Here is a 20,687-nt window from a genome sequence, read left to right as displayed (position 1 = left end):
GGATGGCGGGCCAGTGGGCTAAACTTCAATTTTTTAATTGAATCAACATGACAATGTTATGATACATTACTTGGCAGTGTGAACTGGGCGGTGTAAAGTGTAGCGGGCTAGCAGTGTGAACTGAGCGAAATGAGCGGACTGGCGGGCCAGCGGGAAAAACTTTAATACTTAATTGAATCAACATTAAAACCTTATGATACATTTTTAGAGTTTAATCCGCTGGTCCGCCATTCGCCTAGTTCACACTTCTAGCCCGCTACACCGTCAGCCCGGCCACTTTACACTGCTAGGAAATGTATTATGAGGTTTTCATGTTGATTCAATTAAGTAATAAAGTTTATCCCGCTGGCCCGCCAGACCGCTCATTTCACACTGCTAGCCCGCTACACTGTTAGCCCGCCCACTTCCCACTGCTAGGAAATGTTTCATAACGTTTTCATGTTGATTCAATTAAGTATTAAAGTTTAGCCCGCTGGTCCGCCAGCCCGCTCAGTTCACACTGCTAGCCCGCTACACTATTAGCCCGCCCACTTCACACTGCTAGGATATGTATCATTACGTTTTCATGTTGAATCAGTTAAGTTTTAGAGTTTACCCGCTGGCCCGCCAGCCAGCTCAGTTCACACTGCTAGACTGCTAGCCCGCCCAGTTCACACTGTTACCCGCTAGACTGCTATCCCGCCCAGTTTACACTGTTATCCCGCTAGACTGCTAGCCCGCCCAGTTCACCATGTCAGTCCACCACACCGCTAGCCCGTTACCCCGCGTACTTCACGGCCATTGCTACATGCACGTTTATCGACAATTTAACTATTCATGAAAACTTACAATTTATTTGCTCAAAGACAACAGAGCTCTCAGCTTTTTTGAAGGGAATTTATCTTAACCATAACTGTTTTCAATTTTTAAAAACTAGATAGTTAACTTAGTCACACTTCACTGGAGCGCTACTTTCCCTTTTAAGTGATAACGAAGCAGTACGCATGCTCATGATCTTGAAGGTGCCTTTATTTGATACAAGTTTTAACATGTATAAGACGTTAAAGGTATATATTATTATTATTTCATACTGTTGGTTTACATAAGTCATGAACTTGGTGTTGATGATAAAAGACGTGATGTTCATTTGTTGACAATTTAACTTGTTATTACATTACATTACATTTCATTACTGCGTCAGCTATTATAACTCAAAATAACTTGTCATTCAATACTGGAATGAACAAAATTCAAACCTTACACCGACTTTCACTGTTGATGCAGTGAAATGTTTCACTACAACAATGATAATTTATAAAGTAATGGTTTAAACGGGGGAAAAAAAAGAAAATTATAACAACAATCACGTGTTCTGTACCTGTGACATTATGAAGGGTAGGGGTAGACTGTTATATCACTTCCTGAAGGCGATGTCAAATTTATTTTTACTATAAAAACTTCAAACATCCTTAATGAAAATCACATCTACTCTGGATTGTCAAATTAAAACAAGTAAGTATATCTTAAAACCCATAATTAGAAATATTTACAAATAAAAATTATTTTCTTAAATTGTTAACATGTACTCATATTGCAGTATATTGATATAAGATGCGAACATGATTATTTGTTAACTATTCAAATTATAATTTTAAACGTTAAATTCATTTTAGAAATAAACGTTCGTATCTATTTTCAAAATCGGGAGTCATTTTCGAATTTGACATTTTTACCATTCGCCTTTCTAAAACCATTAAATGTATAAGCGTTGCTGTAATTTTTGTTTAACCCTGCTGGAACCAATAGTGGCTAGTTTTTTCTACCAGTATAGAGCCAGAATAGCCTGAACATCCGGGCAGTCTAACCAGGTTCCAAACTTTTTATCAATGTCATCTTGATACCCCCGAAAATATGATAATGGTCAGTCCAATAATAGAAGCTGGACGAGTTCAATTTAGAAAGTGTTAAATGGTGCGAACATCATGGTATTTGCATAAATTTTGTGTGAAAAAATAACGCAACATGTTTCATTTTATGTTTCCCTGCGTCAAATTGCCTGTTGTTTCAGTTTTAATCAATTTTAATTTATATTTTAACGGAATTTCATAAACGAATAGGCAAAGTGAAGTAAATATAAAGGAAACAATTGTGGTTTGATTATGTGAATACCATTTTTTATTTTCAGAATAAATATGAAGATCACAATTTTCGTCACTGTCGCTTTGACCGCCGTCGTCGGAATGGTCTTTGCTGACGACAGATTCAATAACTGGAACAACAACAATGGATGGGGAAATGACAACAATGGATGGGGAAATGATGACGGATTCAGCGGTGCATCGTTCGGTGGCGCTTCATTTGGCGGTGCTTCAGTTGGCGGTATGGGACATATCAGCGGAGGTATCGGCAGTGGATACGGTCCTAGCTACGGTGCTGGATACGGCAGTGGATACGGTGCTGGATACGGCTCTAGTTACGGCATGGGCTACGGATCTAGCCACGGCAAAGGAATGGCACAGGCTGCATACATTCCAGTCCCAGCTGCACCAAAGGCCGCCGGAGGTCTTGGAATGTCCATCTGTAAGTAACTATATGCATTAATTTATAAGTGCGTTCAAGAATAAGGTGTTTTTAAGTTTTTTTGTTTTGTTTTTTGTTTTTTTTTATTGATTTTTTATTGCACCACTAATAAATTGATAATTTGATTTAATTTGATTACCGTTTTCAATATTTGTCTTTTATCTCGAAGTAAAGGTGTTAACTTATTTGGTTATAGTCAATTACAAACATTTTATAGCATGTTCTTTCTTTCTTAAAACTTTCAGTGCCCCTGTTCTTCTTGTTGTTCCTTCTCCCACAATTGTTCAACACCAGCGCCAACCAAGACCAGATTATTCTCCTCAACTCAACAGTTTCTGGAAAATAAGCTATAATATGTAAGTATATGTATTTCTATACATGTTGGTGTAATACTGCACGTTTGTTACGTCGATTTTCATCGGACAATCATAATGTTTATATTGACTATGTAATTTTAGAACCTTCCTGTGCTTTCAGTGCTTTGATCATTCCAGATCAAAGGAATCAAGATTTTGTGCAATATTAACATTTCGTTGCTTAAACATATAGATTGTGTTATACAGCTTATGATATGATGAACTTGCAAAAATTTAAATGCTGAACGCTTCCATATGAGTAAAAAATTTCAACAAAAATCAAAATAAAAAAGTTTCCGAGTATATAATCCAAAATAGATTTGGTATTTTGCATGTTTTTAATTCAAAAATGCTTCCGAAGTTAATAACCATTTTCCTACCGTAAAAATAATTTTCTTTTATATTTTAACACAATAAATGTATAATTGTGTATAGTTATATTTTCGAATGGGAAACAAAACCGAAAAATTTCGCTACATATTTTATTGGAATTTTTGTTGTCGCATGATTGTGGAAACGAAAATTTGCTTTTCGGGTTAAATGGTTTATAAAGTATTTAAATATATTGTTCCTGTGTATTTTATTATATTGTTCATGTGAAATGGTTTTATTTTTTTCTTTACAGAGTTCTCTCCAGTCTATGTTATGTTATGAGATGGTCCTTCTATTGATACACAGTCTAGTTATATTTTGATGTTCCCACTATCACCACACAGCCTAGATGCATTTTGATCAGACAGCAACAGTTCTACTAATATGTACATGTTATTTATTATTGTTATGTTAGACAGAAAATAAAACAAATACAAACAAATATAATACTCTCGTCCTTAAATAACAAATAGCATGTATTTTGATACATTGTAGTCCAGCATGGCGAGTTGACATACAGTCAAACATGTGTTAAAGACCAACCCTGAATACAGATAACCCTGCAAATAAAGACCACTTGTCCATAAAGTCCATTATTTATATTATCCTCGGGTGGCTTTTGTTGACAGGTTAGACTGTATTTAGATTTTTAATAACCGGGTTAATAGCTTTATATGGTACCATAATCTGTCCTTATAAGTTCACCACCAAAGGTTTTAAATTTCGTTTCGCATTTTGATACAAATAATAAAACATAATGAGCAGTAAATAAATTAAGTAAATCATTTTGATAAATTTAAATAAAATATATGCAGGGGAAAAACAACAACAACAACAAAAATCGAGTCTAGTGACTTAACAGAAAAATCTGTGTTGACCGCCTGTTTCTAAACAATTGGTTCCTCTCAGGCAGATGAAAAATTACAAAGCTTAATATTAGTCAATTGTTGTAGAAGATATTCTACAGGGTGAAACTGCTTCAATGACTATGTACGAGGGGGCATTTCAGAAGTATTTAAAGCAACTGGGGTAATATAAAGCGCGTGTTTAATATTTTTTAAATTATTCAAGCGTGATGCCCTTCAAGTTATCCCCTTTGTTACGTACGTACACAACATTTCAACAGTCATCATCCTACTTACTTAAAGATAAACCCTACATACACTGTTAGTCCCTTGATTAACTTCATTTGATATATAAATATAAGGGTTAGTATGTATAAGTACAGACAAAATAGAACATAATTTTATGTGTCACAACAAAAAGTAATTCTAATTTGTTTTTTAAATCATTCCAATCATTACAATTTAACAAGATTAGTCTTCATTTTATCTACAACAATGGAAAATGCATGATACTAACAATAAATGAAAAACACATTTCTTATATTCCAAATCATAATTTCTAAACAGTTGTTCCTGATATTTAATTTGGTGACATGAAATTTATGACGTTTATGATATTCTGAGACCCAAACAAATTCAGCGCCTTCTGTGTTTTGATTTTCTATGATACAATATCTTCAGTTATTATTAGCAAGGTTTAAAACAATTTTATCAAAAATATTTTTACAACTACTGCACTGCATTATGTGTTCTCGAAAAAAATCGTTCCGTTTCAAATGAGCAAACTATTAAATAAGATATTTCATATATAATTGCAGCAAATTTGCACCAAATAACCCGAGGAAATAAAATAACAAATACTAATCTAAAAACAAATGAGGTGTTTCAAGTCACAGTTTCTACTCCTGAGAGAAAAGAAAATATCTTTCAGGGACAGATAACTCAATAAAAAGGATTGTGAACTAATTTTCCATCTATTTGTTTCATTTATTATTTTCTAGTTTAAGATTTTTTTGTGCGCTTGTTTTTATTTTCCTTCTATTTTTCTTTTGTTAAAAAAACCGCTATAATTGCAATGTAGATGCCATCTACGTTAAATACAAATTGTCATTTATACTCCTCTGATGATACTGAATTTTGAAATTGTGTTTCAATGGAACCTTTCTAGAATACACTTCCTGATGTGTTAGATCTATCGTAATTGGAACCCACATGTAGGTTGCTACTTGTATATGGAGCATAAATTATGGCCGTTGATTTAAACAACTCCCATTTCAGCCTACTACTACTTTAATTAAAAATAAATTTAAATCCTTTGTTTGTGAGAATCGCGCGACATTTAATGCAAAATATTTCGCGATATTTAGCGGCGTTGAGAATATAATAGCGCGCATGCAGAACTACAACAAGTCACTTAAAAAGTACGCCTATTTTTGAATGAAATGATATTTTCTTGAGATTTTACAGAAACAACAAGTGAAAAACTTAATGGTATACATTTATTTCTAAAAGAAGAAATATCGGCAACACTGCGGTGTATCGTTGTGGTTAATCAGTGTTATATGAGTGGTAAAACTATATCCGGCACTGAGCATTTTTGGTTTACCAGGAAAATAGGAGTGCTTATTTCACACCTTATTAACTATAATAATTGAACTTTCAGCATTTGCTTCACGTGATGTTCCAATAGAAATCATTATTGGATCCAAAACTTGGTCAATTTAGCTTCGTTTAAGATTTTCAAAAAGTCCTTATCAAATTCATATCACAACCCCATATAAGCTCGTTTTCATTTTCAGAGATTAAAAGGTTCATATCAAATCTATGTCACATTCCATACATCTTCGTTTATATATCCAGAGTCCAAAACTTTCATATCATAGCTATATAGCATCCCATCATTTTCAATTTTTGAAAGTTCAAAATCAATATCAAATCCATATTGTAATTAAAGTAACAAAGTTCTGTTAAAATGTCAAAAAAAAATTGTGTTGTGAAATAAAGAGGTCATTTAATATGCTTATGTTTGAGAACAATTCTGATTCTATTGGACTCGGACACAGCTGTAAAGCCTATACATGACTCGGCTAGTGCCTCGTACAATATAGGTTTGACAGCTGTGTACTCGTCCAATAGAATTCAGTATTGTATTGTCTATAATGTATAATAACTTCATAATATACTATATCCAGCACATTTCTGATAAGCCAGTGAAATAAGAAATATTGTTTGCATCATGCTATAAGATGGGAATTGAAAACTATAACAATACTTAACATAGCCATTGTTATTATATGCGGATACATAGCAAAATAATTGTTTGTATGTTTTTTCTGTTTTTTACGCCACACATGTATTTGGTTATAAACTCGGCGATCGATCCATCTTATCGGTAAAACTGGATAATTTGCCAGCAATTATCAATTTCGCTTTGGACCGACCACTAATTCCACATGATTTCTGAATCAGTTCTTAGAGACAAAATGTAATATTATATTCACTGTCCGAGAACAGTTTTCACGGAGAATTTTCGCAATCCCATGCTCTCTGTATCGAGCTCAACGGGCGGACTTAAAAAAGTTCAATTCTTAAAAATAGTCATACAAACGAACAAAACAGGCATTTATAAATTGAATGGTATTGGCGTTATTGGCCGGAGGGATTCAGTTTATACAATATATTTTTGTACATTGTTTTTTTTATATTTATACAAGGTGTGTCACTTTTGAGTCCGCTTCTTGGAACTTGCCTGTGCCGAAAATATGACCTTGACATGGGAAGAACCAAAGGGGATTAACTTAAGATAATAAACTATTTTAGTTTTAAGCCTTTACATAGCATTTCGAGCAACATATGTGTATATAATTGTAAATTTTATATGAGAACATCAGGACTTATCATCCATCATAAGATGTAAACTCGGTACAAAACTACTTGTAGAGGAAATTTTCATTATGGTGATATTTAATTAGACTATAAATCGAAATATAAACATAAACTAAGTATATATTTTATTTCAAGAAAGTTTTCTGATTAAATAGTTTGCATTAAAGGGATTGCTGTGGGATTTTCCCGTTTTTGTCCTCATTCTACAACTTATTTTCGCTTTAATATGTTCTTGAACATTTTTTTTCTCTTTTTTCCGTTTTTTTTTTTATATTTTTGTCTAATACAGCGTGTGTTTTTTACTTATATAACTCCTTAAAATTTGATTTCATGATTTAGCCACATATTTCATGTTTATTGTATGTTCGTGTTGTTGAATTGGGAGTAAATTAAATAACTAACAAGTATCTTGCTTTGTAATTCAAAACCGAAAATAAAAGATGTACTAAATATATCAAACTTCAATATCTGTAAAAAAATTAATAGGATGGATATTTTTACATATTCCAGGAAAGAAATACAAAATAAACAAGAACTGTGTGAAGCCTTAGCTATAGAAAGCAGGCTACAAACTAATCACTTTCTACTGGATGAGATTTTAAACCGTTGTTCTTTGAATTTGTGTATTAAATAAATTATTACTTCTTCAATCGAAAATCACTTTATCTTACATTCTACTCCATTATCTTTATTTTTACATAAATTTCTATGTTAAAGGCACATTATGCCTCAGAAGTCCATATACTTTCAATTCTTTAAAAATATTAAACATGTGTTTTTAATAATGTTTAAATAATGGATCAAGTGCATTTAAGATTTTTTACAACTAAAAAAGTAGCGCTGAACGCACAGTTATGTGTCGTAAGGGTACCAAAATATAAACAAAATAGTATTTTAAATACTAACTCACTAAAATTAACCAATTGCCAACAGAACTAAAGATGCAAAATATAGTTTATGTACATGTATAAAGTAAATGGGTATGTTTTTAGAAACCATAACAAGATACAAAAAAAAGTTTTTGAGAAATAAAACTGATAGCATTTCTGATGCATAATTGGCCTTTAATGAGTTTTCGATATCAACAGAAAATGAAAATAAATGTATTTAAAACATAATAGAGATAATGGTAGAGAAAAAAGTATTTGTTTGTTTTTCCTTACCAAATCGATATCAGTCTTAAATGAAGAAAAAACAGTTCGGTATATTTTTTTTAATTCAGATGAAATCAATTACAAAGTTCGGCATATTTTCCTTTTATTTAGATAGCATACAATTACGTAGCATTCCACAATATACACTATACATGTACTCATGTCTAACTGTCATAATATTCATGATAAAATAACACCCGACATAAGACCCTCTGCGCCGATTTTCTTTAAACATTTAAATTCGGTCAACTACAATTTAAAATGTTTTCATAGTATATTTCAATTTTTTTTCTAAATGAAAATTAAAATTTCGAGCAGACATTACTACGGGCGTAAAAGCTGTCAACGTGATTTAGAATTACGCCATTATCGTTATTTATATCCGGTTGTCTGAAAGGTAGGGTAAGTTACGTTACGCCGCGTTAAATACGTTACAACGTTACGTCTAAACGTCTTGACTGTTTGAAATTTCGTTGGCTATTTAAACACGAAAATTTATACTCATATCACTCTTCCTCAGAAAGTCAAACCAAAAACAGTGTAAGCATTTTTACAGAAAGTTAAACAACAATTTTTATTTTTACGAAAGTTTTTAAAGCATTTATATTTTCACCTATTCGATTAACTGTTTTATAACATTTTCGTAAGTTAATTATCACTATTTTTCCTTCTTTATTATTCGTGTTATTCGTATTATTCATGTTATCATTATATTCATTTTTGAAAACATTTACGACAATAATATAGAACAAGCTGTTTTCATCTTTTACTATTTTTTTTCAAGAATAATCATGAAGATCACAATTTTCGTCACTGTCGCTTTGACCGCCGTCGTCGGTATGGTTTTCGCCGACGACAGATTCAATAACTGGAACAACAACAATGGATGGGGAAATGACAACAACGGATGGGGAAATGATGACGGATTCGGTGGTGCATCGTTCGGTGGCGCTTCATTTGGCGGTGGTGCAGTTGGCGGTTTGGGACATATCAGCGGAGGTATCGGCGGTGGATACGGTCCTAGCTACGGTGCTAGTATGGGCAGTGGATACGGTGCTGGATACGGTATGGGCTACGGATCTAGCTACGGATCTAGCTACGGCAAAGGAATGGCACAGGCTGCATACATTCCAGTTCCAGCTGCACCAAAGGCCGCCGGAGGTCTTGGCATGTCCATCTGTAAGTATAGTATAGTTATCCTATTATATATCTATATATAGTTACCATTTTCTATTTCTATATCTGATATATTTTCTGAAGTACCTGAATGCATTTTAGGACAATCCATAGTGAAGGAAGCTAGATACATTAGTTGTTTTTAAAGTGTTAGGTGACATTACGATTTAATTGATGAACATTACCTGCCCTATGTCTAACCAAATTACAGATTGCTCCGAAACATTTGAATTCCTTACGTTAACTAAATGATTTTCCTATTTTATTTCAGTGCCCCTGTTCTTCTTGTTGTTCCTTCTCCCACAATTGTTCAACACCAGCGCCAACCAAGACCAGATTGTTCTCATCAACTCCACAGTTTCTGGATAATAACCTATAGTATGTAAGTATAGAACAAACCTATACATGTAACAACGTTACGTAACCTAAGATTAATTCTTTTAACAGCTTTAGAAATGTATCTATCTATCAGTTATAGCATTCTGAACAACAAAATCCTAATAGAGTTAGTATTTAAATTGAATAAATACTAACTTATTCAATCAATATTCAAAATATCACAATTTATGATAATGATTTGGATTGATAACAGAATCACCTGGTGAAAATATATTGATAAAATTCTTGTATATTAAATTGTGACAGAAAAATGTTGTCTTTATTGTGACAGCAAATTTAACCTTACATTATAACATATTTGTTTGATAACATTGTAGCGCAGCGCATATGAAAAATATTTTATTTTACTTTCAGATTATTCATCACGTTTTTCACGAGATTTCCTAAATACCACACAGTGCACGAGCGTTTTGATCACAGCGCCATCTTCTACAATATCTATATTGTTGTTATTGTTATTTAATGATGAAATAAAAAAAATGGAAAAACGAAATATTTGTGTTGGATCTTTTTTTAAACTTTGTTTTGTATTTTCGTCATTTATTTATTATTTAAATTATTCGAGAAAAAATCAATCGGTAAATTTTGTACAAATCAGATTATAAAAAAACTCGTATTGCATATACCTCACAAAGAAAAAAAAAACAATAAAAACTAAGATTACATGACAAGCTATGATCATTTTAAAGGATTTTCAGTGTTATTTTTGTATTTGCTTGTAAATCCAATTATGAATTTAATGGAACACTTACCCGATTACCCGTTTATTATACCTTAAAATAGTAGCATTATCACAATTGTTAAAATAATCAATGGATACACCAGAGGCTTCAAATGAAACCCCTATATGTCGCTTAAGATGCATGCTCAGCTTGATTTTACGGCAGTGGCCAATGCGAGATATTTTGTCGAAAAATATTAAATTATAACACAAATGAATGGAATATATCTATAAACTAGATAAGATTTAATCTCCATTATAATTACCCCTATTTACTATGTAATCAGAATGTTAATGCGTGGATATATACTGGTGTCTCATATTTCCGTGGTACTTAACTGTTTACACAGACAATAATAGTTAGAAGAATAAAATTCTGGAAAATATGTTGAATAATGTAGGAAAGACATGTCAATTACATCATAGTTTATTCCATTTAATGTTTGCATGTACACAACATGACAATTAACCCATCTGCTGTCTAGTGAGTAAAGTTGTGTTCTCGTATTTCAAAGGCAATTACATTTTAAGAGTTTCAAAAGCAAAACCAATAGTAATCTTTATTTTTAGTATATCTATAAATAGCCTCGTCTAAAAGTGGGAATTTTCTCCATAGCAATTATCAAATAGCTCAATGGTTGTTTAACAAAGTCAATTGTTTTGAAAGGTATGAAGAGTAAAAATAAAATAAAATAGCGAAATAATTTACTTTGCTCTAAATCTGAATAAAATAATAAGTTTTCTCGGTTGTATATGTAACATTTTGATAAAAATACAATAACAAAGTAAAAATGAAACTTTTGGCAGGTGCATAATGTCTAGGAGGCACTTGATACTGTCCATACCTAATACCTTTGAAATATGGGTACCACGGAAATATGAGGCACCAGTATACTTTATTCTGCACAGAACATTACTGCTTCATAAAACCAGTGTTGTTTACAAACAATGAATTGTTATTGATACCGATTAAAGGCACATTATGCCTCAGAAACAAATAAATTTTTACTTCTTAAGAAAGGCCATGCATGAGTTGTACATCACTTAAACAATGGATTTAGAGCATGTTAAATTCTTGGTGTCTAAAGGAAGTTGCGCTTAATTTGAAATTAATGGTATAAAATTAGCAAAATACGAAATCACTACGTAACTGTACAAACTGCCAAAATGCAACAGAAGAAAAAGGATGGTTCAGGTACTTTGGCCAATGAGCAACATTTTGCAAACTGTACAAGCACGCCGAAAAATGAAAAGCTTTTGAGAAGTAAAAATAAAAGCGTTTCTGTGTCATAATGGGCCTTTAACTAAATATATAAACTATATAATGTGTACTCAGACCATTACGAACAACATATTCACAACTGAAATTTGATACGAGGATGAGACAATTCCCCATGTCAACTTGTTTTTATACTTACTAAAATATACATTTTTGATGATATTTGATTATAAAAGATGTAAGCATAACCATCTTAAATATTGACATGCATAAATGTTGAGATAAGTTTTTCTTATTGATAAGTGAGTGGTATATTAAAAGTAAGTGTTAAACGAATGTAAAACAAAAGCCGCTCGACCAAAAGTTACAGGATTGAATTTTAGAGAGAAACAAAACGACCAAAAGCATCTCACATTACTATAATCAGGCCTGGGAATCAAAACTGCGTCGTATCCTACAAAATGTAAACAAACGCCGCCATCTTGGAACGAAAAATGTATGTTTTTGTTTATAACTCTTTTTGTTGGAAATGACTGAAAACAAGATATATGTATTAACACGCTACACTATTTTCCGCTTCGTTCAGTATATGTTGCTTGCACAACTATTTTGTAAAACAAAAGTTATAGCGAACTTGCAACTCGAAGCGGAGCAGAATTTTTAATAAAATTCTGGAAAATATGTTGAATAATGTAGGAAAGACATGTCAATTACATCATAGTTTATTCCATTTAATGTTTGCATGTACACAACATGACAATTAACCCATCTGCTGTCTAGTGAGTAAAGTTGTGTTCTCGTATTTCCAAGGCAATTACATTTTAAGAGTTTCAAAAGCAAAACAAATAGTAATCTTTATTTTTAGTATATCTATACCTAGCCTCGTCTAAAAGTGGGAATTTTCTCCATAGCAATTATCAAATAGCTCAATGGTTGTTTAACAAAGTCAATTGTTTTGAAAGGTATGAAGAGTAAAAATAAAATAGCGAAATAATTTACTTTGCTCTAAATCTGAATAAAATAATAAGTTTTCTCGGTTGTATATGTAACATTTTGATAAAAATACAATAAAAAAGTAAAAATGAAACTTTTGGCAGGCGCATAATGTCTAGGAGGCACTTGATACTGTCCATACCTAATACCTTTGAAATATGGGTACCACGGAAATATGAGGCACCAGTATACTTTATTCTGCACAGAACATTACTGCTTCATAAAACCAGTGTTGTTTACAAACAATGAATTATTATTGATACCGATTAAAGGCACATTATGCCTCAGAAACAAATAACTTTTTACTTCTTAAGAAAGGTCATGCATGAGTTGTACATCACTTAAACAATGGATTTAGAGCATGTTAAATTCTTGGTGTCTAAAGGAAGTTAAATTTGAAATTAATGGGATAAAATTAGCAAAATACGAAGTCACTACGCAACTGTGCAAACTGTCAAAATGCAACAGAAGAAAAAGGATGGTTCAGGTACTTTGGCCAATGAGCAACATTTTGCAAACTGTACAAGCACGCCGAAAAATGAAAAGCTTTTGAGAGCGTTTCTGTGTCATAATGGGCCTTTAACTAAATATATAATCTATATAACGTGTACTCATACCATTACGAACAAAATATTCACAACTGAAATTTGATACGAGGATGAGACAACTTGTTTTTATACTTACTAAAATATATATTTTTTGATGATATTTGATTATTAAAAGATGTAAGCATAACCATCTTAAATATTGACATGCATAAATGCTGAGATAAGTTTTTCTTATTGACAAGAAAGTGGTACATATTAAAAGTAAGTGTTAAACGAAAGTAAGACAAAAGCCGCTCGACCAAAAGTTACAGGATTGAATTTTAGAGAGAAACAAAACGACCAAAAGCATCTCACATTACTATAATACCTTTCCTCGGCGGAATAAAAAAAAACAACTACAAAATAAATTAATACTAGTATAAGAATATCATCTCTTGCGTCATTATAGTTTTGCATTTTTATGAGAGAAAAAAAACAACGACCAAACGCTTCTTAATGAGTATTGGTATACATGACCATAATCCCTTTTATAGGCGGTATCAACATGAACAACTTACTAAATAAATTACATATAAGAATATCATTTGTTACGTCATTACAATTTTGCATGTTTAAGAGGATGTGATGAACTATTCTATCAGCGGTCTTGTGTTTAAATTGTATGTTAAAGGAAAAGAACAAAGGTTTTGAAAAAGAAAACTGACATGTTTAGTTAATTCAAATTTGACATTGACCTTTAAATGACCATGACTTTCAAGGTCAAATATTGAATTTAACATTTGTATATGTAAGTTTGACTGGAAATATTTAAAAAAAATACTTCTTTGTTTATACTTATTTAACGTGTAATAGTGTTAAATAATGTATAAAGTTTATTAACTAAACAAACCTTAAAAAGAAACAAGAATGAACCACATCGGAAAGGGGGGGGGCAATATTGTAGTACAGTACTCCTAGGAAACAATGGAATTCAATTTTATAAATGACCTTGACCATCCTGATCATTCCAAAGTCAATGTCACATCTGAGTAAATAATCATGCCAGTTTTGCCCAAGAATGAATATCATCCATACATAAACAATTAATATATGACAATTTAAGGAAATTTCAATAACTTGATCTTGATGGTAAAGTTCAAGTAAAAGTCAAAGTCATATCAGAATAATTCAACATTTCAGTTTTGTCATGTGTTCTTGTGTCCAACTAATAATCAAATCTGTCAATAATTAACCAAGTTATGACCAGTTAAGGAAATTTCAATTTTATTTTTACCTTTTTACGGCCACGGTCAATTAAAGGTCAAGGTTATATTTGAATTATTCAACGTACAGGTTTGTTATAAGGGTACTTTTGTTCAAGTTCAAATCCGTAAATTAATAACAAAGTTATGACAGTCTTCGCTAAATTCAAAATTTGACCTTGCCAGTCAATGCCATTTGAAGGCCAATGTCAAATTTGGATAAGTAAACTGAACATGTCAGGTTTGTAACAAAGTTCTGGCCAATTGGTGCAAAATTCATTAATTTGACATTTAGTGTTAAGGAGAAATTAAGATCAAGGTCACGTTCAAATAAATCTTCTTTTATATCTTATTACAATAATTGTTATAGCCAATTATAGCTAAATTTTGAAATGACAATAATTTGACCTTCAAAGTCAATGTCATTTATGATTCAATGTCAAATTGAGTTAATTACATTAATACATTATCCTTACTGTACTTGTGCTCAAGTTTGAAGATAATCCATTCATATCCATTCATAAATATAAAACGTTATGGACAATTAGAACAAAAAACAAGCAAACTTCATTTATTTGACCTTCAAGGTTAAGGTGGCTGATGAGTGAAGGTCTTAATCAATTTAGTCTACTTGAGGATTGTTTGATCTAAGTATGAAGACAATCCATTCAAAAATAACCAAGTTAATGTTATTGTAGATTATAGTCATTTATTTCACGGGTTATAATATTTGTTTAGTTTAGATTGAAAAGTTATGGAGAAATTCTCTATTTCTACTCATTCATTTCTAAATCTCATATCATTAAAACCTTTAGTTAGACTTCTTCAATTTAAGTAGTCAGTAAGTCTCAATATTTGACACCTTATTCTGTTAAAATTATCCTATTATTATTATACAAATTTCACCTTTCCCTATCTAGGCACTTTCGTTCACCTCATTAAGCGGCTTTTGTTTATTTAGCAAATCTAAAAGAGGTGCATTTGTTCACCACATAAAGGGGCTTTTGTTCATTTAGCAAATCAAACGAAAAGACTTTGGTTCTCCACATTAAGGGGCTTTGGTTCATTTAGCAAATCTAACTGAGGGGCATTCGTCCGCCACATTAAGGATTTTTTTATTATTGAGCAAATCCAACTGAGGGACATTTGCTAACCTCATCAAGGGCTGTTTGATCATTTAGCAAATCTAACGTAGGGGCATTTGTCCACCTCACAGAGGGGCGTTTGGTCATTAAACAAATCTAACTGAGGGGCATTTGCCCCCCACATCAGGGGGCTTTTGTTTATTGAGCAAATTCAACTAAGGGGCATTTGCCCACCTCATTAAGGGGCGTTTGGACATTTAACAAATCTAACGTCGGTGCATCTGCCCATCTCACCAAGGGCTGTTTAGTCATTTAGCAAATCTAACGGAGTGGCATTTGTCCATCTCATTAAGGGTCGTTTGGTCATTTAGCAAATCTAACTGAGGGACATTTGCCCACCACATTAAGAGGCGTTTGTTCATTTAACAAATGTAACTGAGGATCCTTTGTCTATCTCATAAGGGGCTTTTTGTCATGTAGCAAATCTAATTGAGGGATTTTTGACCACCACATGGAACACGGTGCATATCCATATCGGTACCCTCTTTGCGAAATCTGCTGAAACGGTACCCTCTCTGAACATGCACAGGTCATTCTCTGCTAAAAACAAACCAGCGATGGATACCAATCCAGTAAAATTTCATTGTAATAAGGAAAGGAGGTATGTCACGTAGAAAAGATGTATACCACGGAACACTAGGATGTTTTATTTATGTGCTGATTTGTCATGTGCCCGATTTTCATGTACTGCAACTTCACAATAAGCTACAAAAAATCGACATGTCTTGCTTCGCCCATCACCTCGACATATTTTTCGGGCTGAAATGAACCTATGGCTTGATTATATATGCATCATACATATTTAATATGTTCATATACATATCATCTTCGGACAAATGGCAGTATATTGTCAAAAATAAATGTAAAATTCATAAAAACACCCTACTTTCGGTTTTGCAGCGGCACGGGCTACCTCTCTTCATTTGAATTTTTATATCACAGGTACCCTCTCATTATTGAACACATTGGAACCCTCAAAGCACGACATATATTTTTATTTGCGTTAATCGTTAAGTGTGTATGTAATACTTTTTACTTTTATGTAAATATTACATACTTAACGATTAACGCAAATAAAAGGATATGTCGTGCTTTGAGGGTACCCATGTGTTAAAAAATGAGAGGGTACCTGTGATATAAAAATTCAAATGAAGAGAGGTAGCCCGTGCCGCTGCAAAACCGAAAGTAGGGTGTTTTTATGAATTTTACATTTATTTTTGACAATATACTGCCATTTGTCCGAAGATGATATGTATATGAACATATTAAATATGTATGATGCATATATAATCAAGCCACAGGTTCATTTCAGCCCGAAAAATATGTCGAGGTGATGGGCGAAGCAAGACATGTCGATTTTTTGTAGCTTATTGTGAAGTTGCAAGACATGAAAATCGGGCACATGACAAATCAGCACATAAATAAAATATCCTAGTGTTCCGTGGTATACATCTTTTCTACGTGACATACCTCCTTTCCTTATTACAATGAAATTTTACTGGATTGGTATCCATCGCTGGTTTGTTTTTAGCAGAGAATGACCTGTGCATGTTCAGAGAGGGTACCGTTTCAGCAGATTTCGCAAAGAGGGTACCGATATGGATATGCACCGTGTGGAAGGGCGTTTGATCATTTAGCTAAATTAGCTAAAGGACATTTGCCCACCTAATTAAGGGGTTGGGGGATGTTCATTTAGCAAATTTAACAGAGGGGCTTTAGCCCATCTCTTTAAGGGGCGTTTGATCATTTTGCAAATCTGATGGAAAAGGCTCATTGTCATTTAGCAAATCTTAATCTAAATCCAAACTGCTCTGTAGTAGATTCATTTTGGTTGTAACAATGTTATTGTCATTTAGTATGATAGATATTACAGAAAAGAGTCGCCTGTTACTGTTGTAAGTTTTACAATTTTTACAATTGTGTTAGCATGATCATACAGATGTAGACATACAAAGTAGCAATAAAATGTGTTTAAATCATATCATCAGTCACGTGATACAAAGTTATGTTATGAAAGAATTTAAATAAAACGTTATACTTTTGTATTTTATTGTAACATTAATTTCAGTTGTTGTTCTTTTTTGTTGTTCTTTTTCTTTTCTTTTTTTTTTTTTTTTTTTTTTGGGGGGGGGGGGGGTGATGTTTTTAATCAATATTTTATTTCAGTTCATTTATAATTTTACTCTTTCCAAAAACATCTTAACATACAATTCTGTGTTTTCTGCCGGAAGGCACTATGTCGGCACAAACTCACAATATATGTACTTTGTAACCAACACAGCAAAACCATTTAGGCATACTACATTGTATGATATATTTTATGCAAATTACGCCTTTGTGGATTTGAAACAGAGAGTGCTAGTCTAATTTGTACAGTTTACATTAGTTTTACTTTTTTTAAAGACATTTCTTTATTCCCAACAATGGTTAATGTTAACATTATAACCAGACAGACTTTACTTCACTGTATTGAAATTAATAAACGCCATGGGTGTCAAATCTGTCAACACGATGTAATCGTTATATCGCTACGTCCGGCTGTCTGAAAGCTTCGGGTACGTTACGTTACGTCGATTTAAGTTCGACGTTAATTTTCACTATTTAAGCTCGAACATGCCGTGTTAAAATTACTTCTGCCAAAGAACGTCAAGCCAAAAACATCGTAAGTAGTGTGCATAATTAAAGTATTTTCATTAATAAAGTCATATTTAGAAACAACATCTTATTCATTTTGTTGATTTCTATATACGAATTTATTTGTAATATAATGGTTGGAAAAGGATATTTTTTTTATATTTTTTTCAGCATTTACATTTATTCTAAATTTTATTGTCGTTTAAAAATATATATATTTTTGTTTGTTTTTGTTAGATTTTGATAAACATGTAATTCCATAGAAAGGAGTATAAGCAATGACTTTAAATTTCCTTCTGACTGATGAAAAGATAGATATATTTTTGAGAAATTGATTTGAGTTTTAATACCAGTTTTCGTTCTTTATTACCGACAAGAGTGAAGTAAAAAGCATATATTCAACTCAATATATATCAATATATTCAACATTGTTGCACATTGAACCTGTACCAATGCGCGCCGCTTTTCTTATTATGTTGTCTGTCTAACTTGGGTTCTGTTCTTTCTGTATGATAATTTGGTAATATCATGTTCATTTGATAAAAAATTATCTAAATTTTAAATTTTGTAAAATTTCAGAACCCTAACCATGAAGATCACAATTTTCGTCACCGTCGTTTTGACCGCCGTCGTCGGAATGGTTTTCGCCGACGACAGATTCAATAACTGGAACAACAACAATGGATGGGGAAATGATGACAACGGATGGGGAAATGATGACGGATTCGGCGGTGCATCGTTCGGTGGCGCTTCATTTGGCGGTGGTTCAGTTGGCGGTATCGGACATATCAGCGGAGGTATCGGCGGTGGATACGGTCCTAGCTACGGTGCTAGTATGGGCAGTGGATACGGTGCTGGATACGGCTCTGGTTACGGTTCTAGCTACGGATCTAGCTACGGCAAAGTAATGGCACAGGCTGCATACATTCCAGTCCCAGCAGCACCAAAGGCCGCCGGAGGTCTTGGAATGTCCATCTGTAAGTAACTATATGCACTAATCAAGAATATGGTGTTTTTAAGTTTTTTTTTTTAAATATTGATTTTTTATTGCACCACTAATACATTGATAATTTGTTTAATTTGATTACCGTTTTCAATATTTGTCTTTTATCTCGAAGTAAAGGTGTTAACTTACTTGGTTATAGCCAATTACAAACATTTTATAGCATGTTCTTTCTTTCTTAAAAATTTCAGTGCCCCTGTTCTTCTTGTTGTTCCTTCTCCCACAATTGTTCAACACCAACGCCAACCAAGACCAGATTATTCTCCTCAACTCAACAGTTTCTGGAAAATAAACTAAACTTTGCCAATATTATTCTGTGATATGTAAGTATTAAAATGTTACAATAGAAGTTATAATTTAATCAATATTAATCACATTTCAAGAAACTTTTTTTTTTACAAATTTCACTAAATCTTTTAGGATCACATAATTTATGCATCCGAAAAATGAACTAAATTCTAAGGCTTTAACAAAAAAATGGAGACATGCTGAAGAATGCTAAGGAGACGAGAAAACGTTTGAATACTACATTACAATTTACAAGATTTGTAAAGATAATTTGTTTTTGCTTTTATATTTTTAACATATGAGCAGGATAAATACATGTAATACAATTCCTTCCTACTACGAACCTTGTAATCTGACCAGGTGCTAAACTGATCCCTGACAAACATATTCATTATGAAATTATGAAAATGATATGTTTATTTTAATGGAGGTTCGACAAGTTCACTCAGGGTTTTCAGCCTGTCATACTATATTACTCTTTAAATAACGAACGTAACTTATATTCGGTGTCTAAGCAACATAACATCCGTATTTATTATATTCTGAAAAAAATATCCTTCGAGAGAAAACAACTGATAATTTCTTTATTATTATTTTTTTTTTACTTTCAGGTTCCTTTTCCTGTTTGACACATACAGTACCTGGTGATGTGCAGTGCATTTGTAATCTTGTCACAGTGCTAACATCTGTTGTGTTTTGTATTATATTAACTTATAAATTATTAAAGAAAAAATCTAAACAAAACAGTCGTCTGTTATTATATATATATATTTTTTGTATTATTTTATGCCGTATGAGGAATTAACTATACGGCTAATCCAGTGCAAGAAAATTACTTCTGTTAAGATGCAGAAAGTCAGTTCAACATCAATCTTTAACCTTAAAGATGTTATCTACAAACTCTGTATAGTCGCTCTACACACAGTATTATGCGAAACTTATTTAAATAAAAAAAAAACACCGCTGTCCCATGCTTTTTACATAGTAAAATACAAGTAATTCACATTTACATGATTTTTAAAATTATCTGCAGTATTTACAGCTATACATTGTATACTAAAATTACAAAAGGCTGACAGAAAAGCATAAAGAAAAAAATCAATTTATTGAAATTTGTCCGGGCCTTGGTGTGATAAGAACCTTGCTAC

General features: G+C 32.4%; 3 protein-coding genes across 4 annotated transcripts; all 3 read left to right on the top strand.

The window, feature by feature from the left end:
• Positions 1 to 1,373: 1,373 nt before the first annotated feature.
• Positions 1,374 to 3,734, top strand: LOC132729479 (keratin-associated protein 6-2-like). The gene is made up of 4 exons (XM_060715253.1): positions 1,374 to 1,491; positions 2,165 to 2,559; positions 2,805 to 2,915; positions 3,541 to 3,734. The coding sequence occupies exons 2-3, from the start codon at positions 2,172 to 2,174 to the stop codon at positions 2,903 to 2,905; spliced, it is 489 nt and encodes a 162-aa protein (XP_060571236.1). The 5' UTR covers positions 1,374 to 1,491; positions 2,165 to 2,171; the 3' UTR covers positions 2,906 to 2,915; positions 3,541 to 3,734.
• Positions 3,735 to 8,559: 4,825 nt separating this feature from the next.
• LOC132729475 (uncharacterized) lies at positions 8,560 to 10,240 on the top strand. 2 transcript variants are annotated; one of them, XM_060715248.1, is made up of 4 exons: positions 8,560 to 8,712; positions 8,957 to 9,351; positions 9,620 to 9,726; positions 10,102 to 10,240. In XM_060715248.1, the coding sequence occupies exons 2-3, from the start codon at positions 8,964 to 8,966 to the stop codon at positions 9,715 to 9,717; spliced, it is 486 nt and encodes a 161-aa protein (XP_060571231.1). In that variant the 5' UTR covers positions 8,560 to 8,712; positions 8,957 to 8,963; the 3' UTR covers positions 9,718 to 9,726; positions 10,102 to 10,240. The 2 variants fall into 2 exon arrangements, with proteins under 2 accessions (XP_060571231.1, XP_060571230.1); XM_060715247.1 differs by having other exon boundaries at positions 9,620 to 9,730.
• An 8,000-nt stretch (positions 10,241 to 18,240) lies between these two features.
• Positions 18,241 to 20,283, top strand: LOC132729477 (uncharacterized). Its single transcript, XM_060715250.1, has 4 exons — positions 18,241 to 18,276; positions 18,828 to 19,225; positions 19,443 to 19,574; positions 20,151 to 20,283. Exons 2-3 carry the CDS (start codon positions 18,838 to 18,840, stop codon positions 19,541 to 19,543), a joined length of 489 nt encoding a protein of 162 aa, XP_060571233.1. The 5' UTR covers positions 18,241 to 18,276; positions 18,828 to 18,837; the 3' UTR covers positions 19,544 to 19,574; positions 20,151 to 20,283.
• The last annotated feature ends 404 nt before the right edge of the window (positions 20,284 to 20,687 follow it).

Source organism: Ruditapes philippinarum, unplaced genomic scaffold (assembly GCF_026571515.1).
Source record: "Ruditapes philippinarum isolate M1 unplaced genomic scaffold, ASM2657151v2 ctg926_1_1_1_1, whole genome shotgun sequence".
Lineage (NCBI taxonomy): Eukaryota > Metazoa > Mollusca > Bivalvia > Venerida > Veneridae > Ruditapes > Ruditapes philippinarum.
This window is presented reverse-complemented; position numbering and strand designations above follow the sequence as displayed.